At 44.0% G+C, this 20,345-nt stretch overlaps 1 protein-coding gene across 3 annotated transcripts in view; it reads right to left on the bottom strand.

Annotated features, from left to right (window-relative positions):
* Positions 1 to 20,345, bottom strand: part of LOC122800830 (zinc-binding protein A33-like) — a 287,666-nt gene that overhangs the window by 43,097 nt on the left and 224,224 nt on the right. For 2 of the 3 annotated variants that reach the window (XM_044070126.1, XM_044070125.1), the window contains exon 6: positions 4,656 to 4,694. The exons of the other annotated variant lie outside the window; for it this stretch is intronic. In XM_044070126.1, the coding sequence (XP_043926061.1) occupies positions 4,656 to 4,694 (39 nt within the window). The remainder of the gene's footprint in view (positions 1 to 4,655; positions 4,695 to 20,345) is intronic. 3 annotated transcript variants of the gene reach the window in all.

A 20,345-nucleotide genomic window follows, 5' to 3' on the forward strand; every position in this document is an offset into this window, starting at 1 on the left:
ACCTATGATAAATATATAATGAAGATGACAGCTCCCAGGGCTGTGCCTTGTGGGACACCACTTGTACCAGGTTGGAGGCTGACATGGCTCCAGCAATTCTACCATGTGTGTTCTGCCCTTGAGCCACTGTGCAATACCCATAGTGACATAGGGGTTAATATGTACACTGGTGAGCTTTCCTAGAATGCACAACTGGGGTATTGTATCCAAGGCTTATGCAAGGTTCAGGTAGGCTGTGTAGACCTCCTTCCCCTTGACAGTGGCCTTGGTGACTGTTTCAAAGAAATCAAACTGGTTGGAGAGGCAGGATTTGCCATTGACAAAGCCAAACTGTGTATGGTGACATGTCTGTAGGTCCACAATATCTAGATATGTGAGGTTCATGATGATCCTTGCCATAGCTTTGCAGACAAAGCTAGTCAGACATATGGGTCGAGTAGTGTCCAGGATCCGTGAAGGCACCACCTGAATGTTGAGGGACCACTGTTGCTGTATGCCACTCTCTGGCCACATATCGTGTATTAAGGCTGGGATTGAACAGTGGTGTTATGTCTGGGTGTAGCTCTTCTCGTGGTTCATGTAGGACACAGCCTGGGACACTGTCTGGTCCCATTGATGCAGTGTTTATTGCTTTGGGAAGGGCATCTCTTACCTGAGCATCTGTGATGTCAGGGAGGGCAGCACTGTGCCGCGAGACATATTTGCCCTTTTGGTGTGGTGAGGGAGAAGGCAGCATTGAACCTGCCCACTAGGATGATGGCAATGTCTGCATGTTTTGTATTTTGTGTGACATCTTGGATTACCTCTGAGCATATCTGGGTAGTACCACCCAGGTTACTAACATAACTACAGGCAGCCTTGTGATTATCCTCAGTGGCTTGTGGAACCCTCTCTCAAAGATGGCCTTAGACAATCATATGGGTGCCTGTAGTTGTCTTCCAATACTCATCAGTGGTGCCTTCACATTTTGGGAGGTTGTTGTATCATGTAGTGGCGTCATCCTTCTATTGTATAGTGTGTTTATGGCTGGTGTCCGGCACCCAGGACATCTGCCTTTGGAGAATTGGGTCATGCTTTCATATGTGGCTTCATGATCCATGCATTCCTGAATGTGTCCATAGAATGCCTTTATACAGGTATCTGCAGTCTGGTCCATATTGTCAACAGGCCTTGGGCCTTTGAAGGTTTCCACATCATTTATGAGGGGTGTGAACTTGCTTGACATGAGCTGTTGACAGGCGTGCCGCCCTCCAGACAGAGCAAGGTGAGGGTCACAGTTAGCTACTTGTCGGGTGATAGCATGTGCCACATAACACAGGCACACAGGTCACTCCACAGCAAGTACAGCTATGAGGCAGACATTGTCCATGCTGGTGCAAACAACCTGAGACGTACCTCCCTGGACCACATGGCAAGAGACACAGAGGAGCTCTTACAGCACCCTCTCAAACTCAGGACTCCCACACAGCCTTCATGCTGACACAGGACAGTTTAGATTACTCTGCAAACACCATCATACTGGGTGCCGTCAGCTACCCAAACATAGACTGTGAACATTACACAAGCCACAATACCCAAGCTCTAGGGTTCCCATAGATCAGACATTCTTTGGCTATGGAACAGGTAACCAACCTTCCCACAAGAGGGGCAGATATACTAGACCTGATCATCACAACCATGAGTACAAACTGCTCACCACTGGGAGTATATCCCTCATTGTTGCAATCAAACCATATACTCATCACACTGGAGCAAACCTCAAACACATCGATGTGTGTGTTGGAAATGTCCCTATTAGCAACTGTGACAGTACAGTACAGGATGCAGATTCCCCTTCTGAAACACTGATGATGTCAGGACTGTATAACTATATTACCTGTAGTAAAGTCCTCCAGTAATTCGCATAGCGCGCTCTGCTAATGCGTCTTTCTCCAGTGTCATAACGTAGTTAGGTAGGGGTTTGAATCCTGCAAAAGGAATGTATGTGTGTTAGTATGAGTGGGGTTTATGTGTGTGCACTATGCTGGGAGGGTTAACTGCCTTTTGACAACTGGGAGAACACACTACAGGGTGCACATCCCTCCTCCTACACACAGATGATGTCAGCACCCTCTAAGTACAGCGTTAGTATCTCTCCAACTACTGCAAATAGCACACTCTGCTAATGTGTCTGTTTCTACTGTCATAACACAGTTAGGTATGGGTTTGAATCTTGCAAATGGAAAGTATGTGTTTTACTGTTGGTGGGGTTAGTGTGTGTGCACAATGATGGGGTGGGATGTGGCTTTTGCCACATGGGGCTATGCACTGCAGGGTGGTCATTACCCTTAACAAGCAGTGATGTTGATAGCACCCTATACAAACAAAACTACAAAAGAGAAGGTGGTGGTACCAATAACACATGTAAGGTAACACTTCTTCAAGTAATGTCCACAAAGAGGAGTAGGATAATCAAACAATTCTTTTATTCTATACAGACAACATGACAACAGACAACTGCCAGTACTCAGTATAGTGTTACATGCTACTGTAACACGCACATGTACCCAAATATACCTAGATAGTGCTCTGAAGCCTGAATGTGGCAAGTGTGTGGATGTGGGATGTGTCTGTGTGTGCATTTCCATATGGGAAACATGTTTGATGTGGCAATCAGGGTACTACAGTACCTGATGCACATTACATCTTTCAACCGATGAGGTTGCCTGCACCCTGTGAGTACAGGTAGAGAAGGGGCCAGTAGTAAACAACATAGTGCACTTCTCAAATGTGTACCTGTCATGTATCAACAGCTACTCATGTAGGGTGATAAATAATGGGAATGGCAGGTGAGCGTGTGCATGTGTGTGGGTAGCAGGGTGTGTATAAATGCATGTGTGACAGAACAGTTACATATAGCTGAATCTACGTAACAGCACAAGATGCGCATTGCCATAGTCAATGTTAGCATGTGATGGTGTGCAGCTGGTACACTTTGGTAAGTAGTATGGGTGCATATAACAATTGAGGACAGTCATACAGTTACTGCAGCAGGACTGCTGGGATATACACACAATTATACTGGAACAGTGAACAGTTACCAACATGTTACTACTTATACACATCTATGTAGTCACCCTGTGCATCAGCAACGTGTTTACCTTTACCTGCACCGATGTTGTAGTATGCAGGAGGTGGCACAGTGTCATCATATGCACAGGGTGTGGGTTAGGTATGCCCAAGCCAGCCACTGGTAACACCAATTGACATGTGTGTGTATGTGTGTTTGTGAGGGGCAGCAGTACAGGGTGGGCGGTGTTGGTGCAGTGTGTGTGTGTATGTGTTTGCCCTAGGTGTTAGGTTTCTGCATGTGTGTAAGCACGCACACAGTCCCACATAATGGCTGCCATGTACAGGGTTTTGTGGACAGCCACAGACTGCACCTGTCAGGTCATCCAGATCAGTGTCTGTGGGCACGGACACGGTACCTGTGCCTGGCAGGGGTGCTACGGGCCGTATCCGGTACTAACCCAGACTGGGTACTGTCATCGGAAGCAGGGGTGTGTTGACTGGACACAGTTCCCTGTTGGGACTGTCCAGAGCCACGTGCACGTGGTCTCCTGGGCGTCTTGATGACAGCACAGACCCAGCATTGCTGGGGCTGGTGCTGGCACTTGAGTCTTGAGTGGGCCTGTTGTCGTCAGCGGCCACTGCCAGCTGGTGCTGTTGCTGGCATACGGCCACGTCGGCGCAAGCGCACACCATCGCCCTGGCCCATGGACATCTGGTTGTGGAGCAGCTGTTCTATGCCCCACAACGTCTGTCAACGACATCTGTGAAGTTACGGATAGCATTCGCAACGTCACGCATGCCATCTGTCATGGCTGTGCGACATGCTCTCAGCTCCCTCAGACCCTGTCTGGTGTACCTTTCCATACGTGCCTGTGCCTGCATGACAGTTTGAAACATAGTGGAGGTTGACATACCTCCTTGGGCACGTCGGCCAGAGGCAGTACGGCCACGGATGCCCCCACGAGAACCCATGGGCGACTGTCTGCGTGGTACCATTGGAGGACCCTGCTCATGGCTGCCTTGTGGGGATGCATGTACCACAGGTACCACATTACCCTGATCTATGCCCACTGCAGACTGTCCATCACCTAGGGACAATGGTGACAAAGGATGTAACGGCAGGATGACTGTGCGCATTGACGGGTTGAAAGCTGTGTACTGTCAATTGGCTGACCAATGGTGGACCCAGACACACCTTCCTGCACCATTACAGACATTTCATCATCATCAGTACCTGGGGCACAAGATTCAGGTTCCCTGCTGCAGGTCACCAGAGCAGCACCAGAACCTACAGGAGGAAAACATGGAACACAGATTACAGTCTCCATACATATTTGACAGAGATGCATTTCAATACTAATGCACACATTCAGAAATGGACACATGCACTCATGGACACTAACACACATGCACACTTGGGCACAGGCACTTGCACACATGCACACCCCACAGTAAACACACACATCAGTACCGTGTTACACTACTCAATCTACTACAACTGTATTACGGGTATTGTGAACACAGTCACCAGCAAGTCTACTACAGAGTTACACTACTCTTCCTAGTTTTATAAATTGCTTTACAGATAATGTTAAAAGACTCACCAGCATGTATGGCCTGCCTCGTTGCTAGATGGGAGGGACCTGGAAGTGTGAAGAGAGTAATGTCAGTGGGCACATGTGTGCCATTTGTTTTGCACATGATACAGTACAGTAGTACACTAGTTCCCTTATACACATCAGCTGCACATAATGTCTGTATATATATCATGATGACAGATACATACCACATGCACACCTTATGCGTGCATGAAGTAACAGTGTACAGAACAGTCATATGTACATACCAGGGGTTAACTCTAATCTCACCCTTACCTCTCTTCAAACGACACCTCAAACTGTACTTCCAAAACCACTGGCTTTGTTCTTCTTGGAGTACAGGCTAACGTCCCTCTCCCTACCCTCTCTTTACCTTTAACCCCTCATTGTGCATAGAAACTAGCTTCTACCCTGTTTCTTTCACCTTGATGTCCTTCTATGCTCTGACCTACTTCTCCCATCCCTCCCACATCCTCTTGACTGTCTTCCTTCTTTTCCTCACTTCCCTTCTTGACTCCTGCCTCTTCCATATCATTGTATCTTTCATACTCCTTCTACTTCTCTACCCTTCTGAGCCCTAACTATTATGTATCTGGCTTTTGCCTTATTGCATAACCGTTATGCTTTAGGTAGGATTGCTTTTAAACCAACGGTACATTGTGTATGACTCTAAACTGTTTGAGTTCCTTACATGTATGTTGATTTAGTTAACAGGCTGGTGTACAATTCTATCATGTTGGCTGTCTGTATTAACAACTTGTCTGTCTGCCTTTATTACGTTATGTGTGGAGCTTTTCTCCACAGGCCTCTACTGAAAATGGACATATATCCAGCTAGACTATCTGGGTCAACAAATGTAAAAGTAATAACAATAAATGAATATGGCATCTTACCTGCACGCTCGGTGTCTTGCTGCTGTGTGGATCCAACCTCCATCATGATGCATGAGTGTTGCTGTTGTTGTTCTGGGGCTGGATCCACAACACTTAGCAGTAGCCCCTCCTGTCTGGTGAGGGGGATGTGTGGCCACCCCACCTGTGGCAACCTGTTGCCTGCGGATATCTGCAGCACGCTGGCGGACATTTCTTATCAAATCACTGCAGTGATGTCTCACCTGCTCATATGTCCTATCATGCATGCCAACATCATTTATCCTGCTAACGAGGTTTTGCCACAGTGCAGACCTCTCCTGCTGATTCTGGGTGGTGCGTGAGAACAGGATGGCATAGTCACGCACCAGGCTCTGGTGAATCACGTCATCCTCTGCAGCAGAATATGATGGGTTCCTTTTGGAGCCATGTCAAGCTGGAAAGGTACACAAACAGGTTATCAGCATAGTATCTCAACAATACATGGTACACATTCTATACAGGGAGTATTAACTTCTACTTATTACTGCTTGGTTAAAACTTGATTACAGTGTAGCTATCATTCTATGTCATTTGTACTAAGCACTTGGCCTTCAGACCAGTTGTTTTACATTAGGGAGGTTGGTGGCAAGCACTGTGGTGGCAGGACACATATCTTTCATCCATTGAAGTTGGGAACTGCTGATTGAGGGCCCAGTGTACAAGTGTATTAGTTCTGGTATGGGCAGTTGGCCTTCAGGCCAGTTATTTAACATTAACAAGGTTTGTGGTCTGCACTCGTGTGTGACAATAGGCTGTACTCTGCCATTCATAGCTGGGGACATCTGGTTTCAGGTTTATAGTGCCTGCATATCTGAGCTGTATCTTACTGACATTGCTACACCTTGTTTGCTGTAGCAACCACTACATCCAGGCCTCCTGGATCTACCTTTGTTTATATGCTTGTTATTTGTTAGCTTGTTATTTCACTGGTATGCTACTTCCACATAGTACACAGCTTGTCAACACGTCTGTGACTCACTACTGATATCTGCATTGCTTACTGTACGTATTTCCATGTTACACATGACAGCAAGTGACTGCTTCTCATTGTTGCATTTACTTAATTGTGACACATTGCACTTAGGTTACCTGGCACTTGCTCACTGACGCTTTTATATCAGTCAGCAGTTGTAGGTAATGTCAGTACACCCTCACTCCCCACTGGACCTTGTTTTCAATCATTAATTATTACAGAATTCAGAATAGTATTCTAGCATGTCCAGAGGTCAGTTGTCAGTTCCCTCCCCAGTCCAGCTGGTGAGTGTGGTACTCCAGAGACAATGTTGGAACAGATGCATGTACACAGACAACCCCTCCTCCTAACAACAAATTCAAACTCATGTGAGTGATGCAACCATATACCAAACTGGAGGCTAGGCTCTGTCTACTCAATACCGCCATAACCAGTCAGGTGGCCAAGGAGACCACACACTACACTTCCAGTCTCACATAGACCTACCACAACAGCGGACCTAACACATGATCACACATGAACATACTTGTAGGCTCGGACCACAGCTATGCCTATGCAGCAGAGACCTCCTAAGCAGACATCCATGCAACCACTACCACGGAAAGCGAACATGTGCAACACATATCACACAAAGCCAATGTGCTGAACACTCACAGCCATTAACAGTAAACAACACACCTCATACACCTGTACTAGGTGCCTCTATCATCAGGCACACTAACATCACGTTCACCAGGCTTAACGAGGTGAGGGTCACGGTGTGCAGCCTGTCGGCCACTATGACCTGCCACATAACACAAACACTCAGGTAACCCCAAGGCAAGTACAGGTATGACTCAGTCAATGTCCATGCTGGTGTGAATGGCCTGACACATTCCTCCCTGGACTACATGACATGAGACAGTACAGAGCTCTCTGAGCACGTAGCCCAAGACAGTTTGACCCTGACCTTGAGTAGCATCCTACCCTCACCTAGAACCATGCCACAATATCAAGGCACGATGATCCCTTCCAACAATTGACTGACATACTGGTGTCATTCACAGGTGTGCCAATGCCTGCCATCTTGGGGTGGTATGCTTTGCTAGGGACAGCTTGCACCTGTCACCCCTGTCCTATTGGAATTTGGCGGAGCCTCTTGCTACACCCATAGTGCCTGTATTAGGCAAGGCTCATAAGGCAAACCCACATCCATTTGTATCACAAAGGATGAGGAAGTAAGAGTGATGCTACTCAACACCAGAAGTCTAGACCTAAGGATGCACGCACTCAAAACCCTACTTGACATTCTGGACATCGATATCTGTGCAGTAACATGAACCTGTTTCAGGTTTCACAGGAGCACACCAGTACTACCAGGTTATAGCTGTTACCATTCTTGTCAGCCCCAACACTTGAACAAAGGAGGGGGAGTATCAGTATTCAATGCAGATTCCCACGCCTCCACATTGGTGGCACAGTACAACATAGGTGTTAGGCCATTGAGTACAGAAGGCGTAGTTGGGGACCTGGGGAAGAAACATGGTAGCGGTCTGTCATTTGTCAACCACATGGCCAATGTGGATTGAAAGACATGTTATATAGCCCAGCTAATCATGAGGGATTCACATGTATGGCAGGGGAGGTCATTGTGCCTCTTTACTCATCCATCATCAAGCCTATAATTGCGTACAATGCACCTTTTGGGATGTACCTAACCAGACACCCACAGCAACTGGTACAGGACAACAGTACCTCATCAAGGGGATGCAATGGCTCACACAGATGTCATATGCTGCCCAGGTAAAGTAAATCCAGCTGGACTCAGTGGCTTATTGCCTGTTCAGAGGCAATCTGTGCGTGCCATATACAGCCATGTCCTACCCAGCAGTAATGAACATGCTGCACCTCAGGCAATCAGAGTCCCATACAGCCACATGCTCAGGAGAGCTGGACCTCAGCACTGACATACATGGACATGCTGGAGGGGCATATTCCTAACCGAGAGGCTCCCTTCACTCTGTAATGAGCTCACACTACAGGTTAGGCAGAGTCCCTCATTGACTCTCTTCCATAGGAATCTGGATGACTGGATGTAGATCATAGTTGTACCCCAGGTATCACTTCTATGTCACTGTTAGACAGAGGCACAGTATACTAACATCGGACAAGGGCATAGCAGCATAACTTGTAATTGGGTGGTGAAAGACAAACACATTCTACTAGGCTTACCAATGCCCTAGGGCAAATAGCCTAGTATGAACCTATGAACATGTGTGTACTGCTATAGTACTTCTGCCATATGTTGCATGTGTGTGTGTTGTGGGGGATGCACAGGTAATGGCCGATACTTCTGCACAGGCGACACGTCTGACACATTCTGGGTGTTCATCCCTACATACTGGATGTGTGTTGCCATCCAACCCAACCCTGTGATGTGCACACATTACTCAGCCTGGATTTACATATCCGAACAACACCACAAGCACAGTACACTACCTTGCTATGTATGCATTTAATTACACAGTTATTCAGTAGTTATGACAGTGATGCTATCCATGCAGCCCATTGGGCCAGTGGAAGCCACAACACACACCGCCAGCACCTTTGCATATGCTTACCACAGACATCCCACATACTGCATGTACTGTGCACACACATATCTAACCCAGAACAACTGCACACCACTTATTAATCCTGTCCAGTGGAGTACAGATACAGGCATATTGTATAACAATAGTAGGAGGCTACTGCAGCACAGGGCAGATTCACATGACAGCAAGGCATCTGTGGTCAGCAGTGTTAAGATGCTTCACATTCACCAAATGCACAGATATTGGCAACATTGTTGCAGACAGTTTAGGTGCAGGTACCCCCATTCTCCTACACATGTGGTATTAGTTATCCCAGATGACTGTCACCTCCCTATCCTCTCACATGTCCAGGTGAGAGCCACCTTCATCATTGCAGAACACATAGCATCACTGTTACGAAATGGTATCTCTGGATGTGTGCTACATTCACCCCTGGAGGACATAGCACCACATGACAGACTGATATTAATCCCTGGCCATACTACAGGATATGTACCTGAACAGTGCCATACATACACAGTGGTCCCACACCAATGAGGAGGAACCTCTACTGACCCTGGGAACTACTGCATCATATGCACAACTGGCCTTGTGTTCTAAGCTATGGAAGTGTTAAGTATGGGCAACATGTACAGCAATATTACATATGTTTATATTTCAGGACTATGTACACACAACCTATCTCATGGACATACCTATAGATAGTGAACTATGATACATTTGGAGGTGTCACAGTATACACAGGATTAACCTGCTACTTTGCATTACCTGTGTTTGTGGCAGCTGTTGCTGTGCCAGTGGTGCTTGTTGCTGCTTGCTCCTTGCTGCTTGCTGCTTTCTGTTTGCTGCTTTCTGTTTGCTGCTTGCTGCTGCTTTTGCTGCTGGCTGTCGTTATATTTGTTTGTTTCTCTCTCTGTCTCTCTCTCTCTTTCTCTGTAGGTTTTGTGCAATGAATGTATTGCATGAGTGTAGTGTGGGTACTCAATGCTTTTGTAGGTATCTGCATAGGTCCATGTGATGGCCTCTGCACCAATTGTAAGGCAGCATTTGCTAATTGCATGCAGCCAGGTGTGTACTGATTGCATGTCTCACTGTGATTTCAGGACACTGCTATAAAAGGGTATGTGAGATAGGCGTTGCCCTTTCAGATTGTAGGGCGTGGACCATGCTGGTATGCTGTTGACAGTGTTCTGTGAGTGTGAAGGTTAGTACATCTCCCATGCTTCATGCTGTGTTGTAGATTCAGGTTGCTGCATTTCTCTTGCCTGTTCCCTGTAGTGAGTGTGTCTGCATACTGACACCTACAACTATATGTCATATGTATTGCTATATAAATATATATATATATCTGTGTACATATACATACTTTCATATATGTACATTAGCTGACATTATTGGGTACAAGCTAACAATTAGCAGGGCTGTTTCTGTTAACACTACACTAGTATGGGAATCCAGTAATTGGGACTATAAAAGTCTGCCTGACATGCTTTGGGTAGTAGACATACTATATTGCCTTTATCTTCATTCCTACTATTACATGTTCCACTTATTTAGCACTATATTCCTGTATGAGAGTCATGGCTTAGTGGTAGGTCATACAGACTAGTGTTACAATGGTCTTGTGGTAGGGCCTACTAGTATGCTTATATTCTGCTTTTGACTTGAGTATAGGGCCTATCAATCAAAGTGCTGGAGGCACCTTTAAGCAGTTAAAGGGGTTAGTAGGTCTCACAGGAGCCAGGCTGTGTTGCAGATTCTGGTTGCTGCATTTATCTTCACTGTTTCCTGTAGTGAGTGTGTATGGATACTGACACCTACAACTATATTTCATATGTATTAATATATATTTATATATATGTATGTGTAGCTATACATACCTTCATATATGTACATTACCTTACTTTATTATGTACAAGCTAACAAGTAGCAGGGCTGTTTCTGTTAACACTGAACTAGTATGGGAATCCAGTAATTTGGCCATTGAAACTCTACCTGACATGCTTTGGATAGTACACCTCCTATATTGCCTTTATACTGATTCCTACTATTACATGTTATATTTATTTTAGCACTGTGCTCTTGTAAGGCAGGCATGGCTTAGTGGTAGGTCATACAGACTAATGTTACCAAGGTCCTGGGTTTGAGACTGACAGTGGGAATTTATTTTTATTTGCAAGCTTTCAAACTGAGTACAGGGCCTGTCAATCAAAGTGCTGAGGCCACCTTTAAGCAGTTAGAAGGGTAAGTAGGTCACACAGGGGTCAGGCTGTGTTGCAGATTCAGGTTGCTGCATTTATGTTCACTGTTTCCTGTAGTGAGTGTGTATGGATACTGACACCTACAACTATATTTCATATGTATTTATATATATTTATATATCTGTATGTGTAGATATACGTACCTTCATATATGTACATTACCTTACTTTATTATGTACAAGCTAACAAGTAGCAGGGCTGTTTCTGTTAACACTGACCTAGTATGGGAATCCAGTAATTTGGCCATTAAAACTCTGCCTGACATGCTTCAGATAGTACATCTCCTATATTGCTTTTATACTGATTTTTACTATTACATGTTATATTTATTTTAGCACTGTGTTCTTGTAAGGCAAGCATGGCTTAGTGGTAGGTCATACAGACTAATGTTACCAAGGTCCTGGGTTCGAGACTGACAGTGGGAATTTATTTTTCTTTGCAAACTTTCAAACTGAGTACAGGACCTGTCAATCAAAGTGCCATAAAGGCACTTTTAAGCACTTTAAACCAGGTCTGCGCTCGTTTGCTCGGAGCTCACGCATGCGCACTGGCGGTGAGCTCCGCTAACACAAGCGCACACCCGCGCTAATTTCTTTGAAAGAAAAGAAAAAGGGGTGACAGGAAAGTGGTGAAAAGGGGTCACAAAGAGGGTAAGACAGTAGGGAAACAAGCGTGGGATTTGCAGGAGGGATGTAGGTAAGGCCCATAGATGCCCATGTCTTTGGCAGCAACAGCTGTGCATTTCCATGTATTTTGGTGAGACATTGGAAACCTTTCACCCCTGAGAGAGGTGTCAGGACAACATTAATATTTGTTGTAGAGCCAATTGTAATTAACTGTTTCAATGTCAAGCAGACATGTGTGCGACATGGACAGCTATGTATGGGGCGTAATTTTTTGTGGGTACAGAGTGCCCTTTTTTTTTTTCAGGTGAGAGTGGTATGTCAGGTGAAGGAAGTCGGTATAGCTGGGGAGGTAGGTTGGGTAGGTTAACAGACAAGACAGACAAGACGCATACAGGGGTGGTGTATGACACACGTGGGGGGGTTACACAATTGACGGGGATGGAGGTTGGGATATCCGAGATGCATGAGCCCACAGATGGCAACAGTGGAACTGATATCCCCACCCATAGGCAGTTGTCACTGTTCCTTCACAGCCCAGGACGGGGCTGTGCTGGGGGCTGTGTAGGCGGGGCAACGGCCGGGGCCGTTAGCTGTGCCACACGAGCCTCGAGCTGGCGTAGGGGCCCAAGAACAGAGTCTTGGATCTCCCTTCGCACCACAGACCGGACACCTTGGAGGGTGAGTGGATGAACCCCTCCGGCCACACTTGCAGAGGGGGGACGGGCCCCATCCCCTGCAGCGCTTCCACCCGAAGGTGGCACAGGGCCACCGGAGGGGGGTCCGGCCTGGGCACTAGTGCCAGGTGCAGTCGCCAGCTGAGGTGGGAGAGGTGGGTCTGCTGGGACCTGCCTTCCCAAGCGTTCTAGGTTTGTGAGTAGTTATGTTAGTTTGGGTTAGTGGCATTTTATTCCATTCAGATTAGTTGTAACAGCATGCATTGGTATTCCCATCAAACAAACACCCAGATATTAACACCATTGAACAAGGGGCATATCAATATCACATGCATTATTTGAACAGAAATACACAGTCAAACAACATGCAGGGTTGATTAATGGCAACAGGCCATCAAATTTGCAGGTATGAACAGGGCACATGCACAAACAGGCATGCATATATTTTTGAAACGGACAAATGTCCATGATTAATGAAATGTTCACATACCATTATTTAGTGGGTGTTGTTATATGGAATTATAGGGTTGGGTGGAGATAGAAAGTGATGACACATTCATATGTTACACATTGATTTACATTTGTAATAGGTACACAATTAAGTTGAGGCTGATGTTTCAAATAATTTTTATTTGACTGTCATGCTACACCTGTTACAAATACATCACTATCCTACTTATTTTGAATCTGATCAGATACATCATCCTGCTACACTTTGATGACAGGACAGGGGACAACTATGGCTGTTTAGTCTGTCAGATAATCATTCATTCTATCTGCAAATTGTATACTGTGATCACCATACAGACTTTGGCCTAGACATTCCAGATTCTGACACACTGAAATCAGTTTGGGATATTAAGATGTACTTCCCACATGCATTTAGTTCTGTAGAAACACACTGGGGCTACTATATTCAGGGGTTATTACTACTTTATTTATTCATACATGACCCTTTCTGTCACTCTCACACATCCTGCAACTTCACAGTTCAGGTTGGTACTTCTAGGCTTTGTTCACATGTTAGACTGGTGGTGATTCAAACACTTTCCAACAGCCTCACTTCTGTCATGATTCAGCATTTCAACAGGGATATATCTCACATATGACTACCTCAGATTCTAAAGCTGTACTCTTGAGACTACTGCAGGTTACACTATATTTAATTCATGGTGGGACATCTGTATTACAGCACTGTTTAATTCTATCAATTATATTTCCAGTTACACTTGCATACTGATGAACTTGTTGCAGCCATACCTGCAGACTTACAATTCCTGCTTGCACATTATATTACTTTTAATCAATACACTGCAGTGTTCTGATACATGCTACAGTACAATATTTATTTACAAGTAATGGGTGGGGTTACTAACCTGCATGGTGGCGCAGCCGCACCAGCCTACGGGCATACATCTCGCGGTTCGCAGAGCGGACACCTGCAGCTGTAATACAAAGAAGTAATATTGGACTACACATCTCCATGGTATCAGCCAGTTGAAATCCTTACATACATAAGCAAAATGTAACTTACTCAGTAGTGGGGCGTTGGGCATATCCGGACCTCCTGAATCCATTCGGTCAACTGGTCTGGCTTGCGACGCTACAGGTCCGCATGGTGGTGACGGACCTGCTCACCAGTGCGTGGAATGCCAGTAGCACTGGTCAGATCACGAGCCAACTGGTCCCATGCCTCTGCCCTATACGCTCCCCATGAGACCTGGCCCTGCATGAGTTGGGCCTCGTGATGATGGACAAGGAGCCAGACCATGTATCTGGACTCCTCAACGCCCCAACGCTGTGCTCAAAGCAACGTCCCTCACCTACTCCACTCATTCTGACTGCAGGTCTGTTCTACAATCGTTTCTGCTGTGTATTCCCACCTATGGGGCTTATATATGCCGCTTTTCCGCACATTTCTCTGATTGGCCGTTTTGGAATTGTATCTACTTCACTGAAAATGCTTTATCATGCTCCATTCTGGATTTTATCCCATATATATGCTATTTCTGCATTTCTAGGTATTGCTGTCATGGCTTAGTGGTTTAGTACCTTGACTCTAGTGCATGGTATCCTGGGTTCGAATCTGACAACTGATTTTTGATTTTCCTGACAGAAATGAGTTGAGACCTGTCAATCAAACATGCCAAATGCACTTTTAAGCACTTAAAAGCAGGTCTGCTCGTTTGCTGGGAGGTAACGCATGCGCACTGGCAGTTAGCTTGTGGGAGCGCGCAAGCGGTGTGCTAGGGTAAACCTTAATTGGCTAGTGACACACATGTTCAGCTTAGCACAGCTAGTTGCAAACAGTTTCAGCCTGTTAAACCGGTGCTTAGCACGGCACGCAGTTTGCAGCTTTTAAACACGACTCAGCTACGGGCAGTCTGTCTCACAGCAGCTTAGCTATGAGTACATTTCTGACTATTTTTATTATTGTGTTACTTCAAAATATATGCTCCATTTCATTGCATTTTACAAAAGGGAATACTTTTACATTTGTACAATGCTGTCAGGGGCTTTTAGTGCTTATTTACAAATAAAAAAGGTTGTTGTGGGGGCTCAAACCCTGCCTGCTTACTCTTAGGCCAGCAACTCTACCGCTAAGCTATTACTTCTTGGCTTACTTTGCATATTTAGTTTTATATCCTTTTCCACTGACTGCTAACTGCAATTGCGCTAGTAGCACACCCGCACACGCACACAGTAGCAAACATTTACGGGGTTTAAAAAAAATAAAACGGGTTTTAATTTAATTTTATAACATCTCTTCACTTTATACACTGATGATCTGTCGGGGCATGTGTTGTGTAGTGTGTTTATTCACATTTCCATGGCCTCTCTCGTGGCTGTTTACTTTCAGCCATTCTAGTCTTCCAGGGGCGTGTCCGCTTACAGACACGCCCCCTACTCTCTTACACGGACCGTGTAAGAGTTACTAGTGTGATTCAACATGCCTCATGCACCTCATGCATATGCATGACATGCTGACATCACACCGTTTAACTGCAGCCTCCGTGTAAGAGTTATAACTCTTACACGGAGGCTTCCTGAATCTGGCCCTCAGTCTTGTCCTTTATGTTTCACTTCAGTCACATAAGCATTTGCTAACACATGAACCCTTTGATTTCTAATAAAAAATAAATGTCTCACATGCTTTCTTTGGCTTCAAACATGCCTGAAGTTTATTTTTAAGAGGCACATTCCTCCCCATGACTGGACTTTTTCAGGTTTATCCACAAGTCTACTCATAGTGAGATACAGGCAAAACTGATGGATGTATAATTTCTAGAGAGGCTCTACTGCACATACTGAGATATTGGTGGTTATAGTGCTGTCATCTGATGCCAAAAGCTGAAGAAACTAAATGAAACATGCTGGTAATTTGGTGGAATATGAAAACAAAATTAAAACAGTGATAGCAGTAGTCATGACATTTTTTGAAAAAAATGAAGTCCTTTATTTATAAATTCATGTATGTATGGAGGTATATTTTGCTAGCTCAATTAACCCACTGGGCAGTACCCATTTTCAGGGTGGACCTCAAAAGCAAATACATTTATGAGATAATTAGGTTCATAGGTTGGTACTAGGCTATCGGCCCTAGGGCCTATACAAGCCTAGCCATAACAATTCCCTGGCTATTTCTTCCCACAATATTTACTTCCTTGGACCACCGTCTAGCAGGGCGACTGACGTGATCCCAACAGTGAATTTCCTAATTCCCATCCAATTGTCAAGGCTCTTTTTGAAGAGGGCCAAAGAGGTGCTCTGCTTGACATGTATGGGCAATCTATTCCAGAGTCTGGGGAATCTCTGGGTCAGGAACCTATCCCTCCAGCATGCTTTGTTCATTGTGATGACAAGGTTTAGATCCCTGAAGCATGTGGCTCTGAGGGAATTGGGATTTCTTTAAGTGTAGCATGTCCAACAGCTCTGGGTTTGACATGGCCTTGTATGTTAAGCAGAGATCAGCTCTGAGTAGACGATATGTGACAGAGTATAGCTGAAGTTTTTTTTAGATGGTCAGCATAGGGCATCTGCTTTAGGTCTGTGATTCTTTTAGTGAGGTATTTCTGCAGCCTTTCCAGTTGTTGCAGATGTCTTGAGAGGTACATACCAAACGGGGCACTGTATTTTATAATGGGTCTAATGAGGGATGAGTACAGTGGGACAATGACCTCCTTTTTTTCTGGATGAAAAGCCCATAGTGATGAGGTATGCCACACAGAAGGATTTCCTGACTGTTGTGCAGATGTGGTTATCGAAGGTGAGACCACTGTCCACCTGTGTCCCTAAGTCTCTTATCACACTTTTGGTGTCTAGTGTACTGCCACCTATGTGGTAATTCACAGGTACATGTTTTTTCCCAAAGGGGATAACTATACATTTCTTGGCATTGAGCTTGAGCCCATGGCTCTGGCACCAAGCATCTGTTTCTGTAAGGCCCTTTTGTAGTTTATCCACATCATTTGGGGATTCAATAATGGCTCTCAGTTTGCAGTCATCTGCGAGCTTTGTTAGCCAGAGTCCTTTAGTGTTGGCCTGTACTTCAGAGAAGTAGATGCCAAGCAAGAGCGGTCCCAGGACTGAACCCTGAGGTACTTCACTTGTCACTTGTCTGGAGGTGGATTTGGAGTCGGCTACTTTTACAGTGTGGGTTCTGTCAGTAAGTCAGTTGGCAACCCATCGAGTGATGTAGGGATTAATGCCCAGCTTAGTAAGCTTATCTATGATTCCAGAGTGGGGGATGGTGTCGAAGGCCTTGGCAAGGACCACATAGGCTGTGTGGACTGCCTTACACTCATCCACAGCTCTGGACACTGATTCAAAGTAAGTCAGGTTCAGGAGACTAGGACTGTCCCTTCACGAACCCATACTGGGTGGGGTCCAGTATTTGAAGGTTGCCAATGTCTTTGTTTATAAGTTCCATGATAATACGTTCCATGGCCTTGCAGATCAGGCTTGTTAGATGGATGGGGCGGTAGTTCCTAGGATACAAGGTGGATCCCCCTTGTGCAGTGGGATAACTGTAGCTGTGCGCCACTCAGTGGGCATGAAGCCAGAGGTGAGGCTATGATTAAACATGACACTTAGGTGAGATGCCTGTTCATTTTGTAGTTCATGTAGTACACAGCCCAGGATGTCATCTGGTCCCATGGATGCTGTATTCTTAGCTATGAAGAGTGTTGTTTCTACATGTATGGCCGTTATTACTGGAATTTGGCAATCTTTTGGTATAGGGCTGGGCCCTTTAGGGGGTGAGAGGGAGGAGAAGTTGGCACTGAATTGATCTGCCACAGTATTGGCAACGTCCTTGGGATCAGTATATTTAATGCCATTCTGTTGTAGCTTATAGCAGATCTGAGCATTGCCATTTAGATTCTTGACATGGCTATAGAATGCCCTGTGGTTGTCTTTGGAATCTTTGGCATTTTTATTTTCGTAACTAGCTTTGGAGGATTTTATGAGGGATCTCAGCTTCTTAATGAGGCTGGTAAGGGAGTTTTTTTGCATCCTGGGATTTTCCTCTTTTCTGCAACAGTAGGAACATGTAAAAGCAATTAAAAATATATATATATATCTACAGGATAATTATTTCACTAGGGCATTATTTGGGCTAGCCAGATAATTACAATTTAGCTTCCCATTGAAATCAATGGGAAATGTAATATAAAATTAAGAAGTCTTGCTGCTCACTAGTGCGACTTTTCACCTGTATTACAGTAAAATAGAACATGAGTAGCCAACTCATATACACTAAGAATCCTAAATACCAATGCCAGTACTTTCCTATCAATCCCTAATCATATAATTACGGAATTCTAGGCAAAGCAGACAGTTTGATCCTCAGAAGGTTTTCTCTTTCAGTTCTTTGTTTTTATTTATTTACTGTCAAGAAACTAAAACCAAATATTAGTTTGGGGAAGTGGTAGCAAAAAAGATTGTTCAGAGCACAATCCAGTCATATTGTTTTTCCTCACATCATTATTCATTTATTTATTTTTACAGATATCTGGGTGAGTGGGAATGGCTGAAGCAGAAGGTGGTAATACATTCCCGTGTCTATTACTTTGGTTTTGGTAACCACAGATCTTTCGGGATCACCTGTGGTGCATGTTTTGGGGAAGAGCCTGTGGATAAAAGCAGATGGCAATTAAGTGATCATAGTGAAGTAATCATTCCCACAGCTTGGAGGAGAGTGGGCAGTGTCTACACTGACTGAGGGGAACAAGTTGAAATAGATTATTGTGGTCATTCATTCACTTTTCATTTAAGTAGTATTTATTAACATTTTCCAATATTTTACAAATAATAAACACTAATCATTATTATTAACATCTATTTAAATACATTTCAACAATGCAATTATTTTAAATTCATTTAATCATATTATTTACACTATTCACTTGGTTACAATTAAATCCACATTATAGTATATTAACGTTTCAGACTAGTGAACTTGTGTTTTCTGTCCATTCATCTTGTATGCATTTGTGCTTCTTCTCATCAGTGTCACCATGTCAGTATCAAGGGACCTTTGCTTGCACAGTTCTGCTGTTTCTGTTGTTTGGCTATATTCAATTTAATCTCACCCAAATGAATAACTACTAATTTCCTGTCTATTACTCCAGTCCCATTTGCCATCTCACTAACAAATATTGCTAAAAAATCTATGAAATTTTGTTTTCCCCCCAAAACATCATCCCAACAAGTTACATGCCACCTGCCAAACATATTTTATATTACTACAATCAAAAAATGTTTGTAGATTGCCCACCTTAGGAAAACTATATCTATAGTATTTGAATCTATATGTTCTTTCTCTTAAACAATTTTAGTCTCACTTGTTGATCCCAGGCTACCTTTCTCACACTAATATTTTCCTAGTTTTTACATTTATCATATATTTCACATCTATCAATAAACTGTAGCATCATTGTCTTTTTCAACATTCTTCCATCTCTCCAAGGTATACATTTAAATTTACTCCTAATTTTTCTTTCCATCTTCATGTTTATTCCTTTCCTTAATGCATCTTTCTAATGTATGAGTCATGAGCTTCAAATTATTCCTGTTGAGTCAATGTACTTTTTATCAACCTGGCCCCGACTAAAACAGATTTAACGAAGGTGAGGGTGGTCTTTGTTGTTTAAGTTAGCCCACTGAACCAATAACATACTCACCTTTAGTGCTGGAATATCAGAAAGCTGTGGATTCTATTACCATACCAGGTACTTGGAATTATTCCCAGTTGTGAAACTACAGTACAACATAAGGGGGATGCAGCACTCTTGAGAGTGCCATTCTTTGGACAAGATAATAAGCTGATGTCTTATCTGCATGAATTGCTTGTTGTTCAGATGAATATTAAAAAAAAATCACATGGCCTTTATCAAAAAGAGTACAGGCTTTTTATTGTACAAATGTAAAATTCAAATATATGCATATCTTTTTGTATATATATTATGTACAAATGGTACAACAAAATAATATGCAGTTTATACACACAGTACAAAAATACATTAAATGTCACCCCTCATATAATTTTCTTTCATCCTCCCCATTATTTTTGCCATAAACAAAGTTTCAGATTAATACCTTGAGTAAAATTTACTGCTTATTATACACCTTGTGACATTGTTCCTTGTACATATATACCACATACCTGATTTTACTA

This window comes from Protopterus annectens, chromosome 4.part1, assembly GCF_019279795.1.
Source record: "Protopterus annectens isolate FY-2018-M chromosome 4.part1, PAN1.0, whole genome shotgun sequence".
NCBI lineage: Eukaryota > Metazoa > Chordata > Ceratodontiformes > Protopteridae > Protopterus > Protopterus annectens.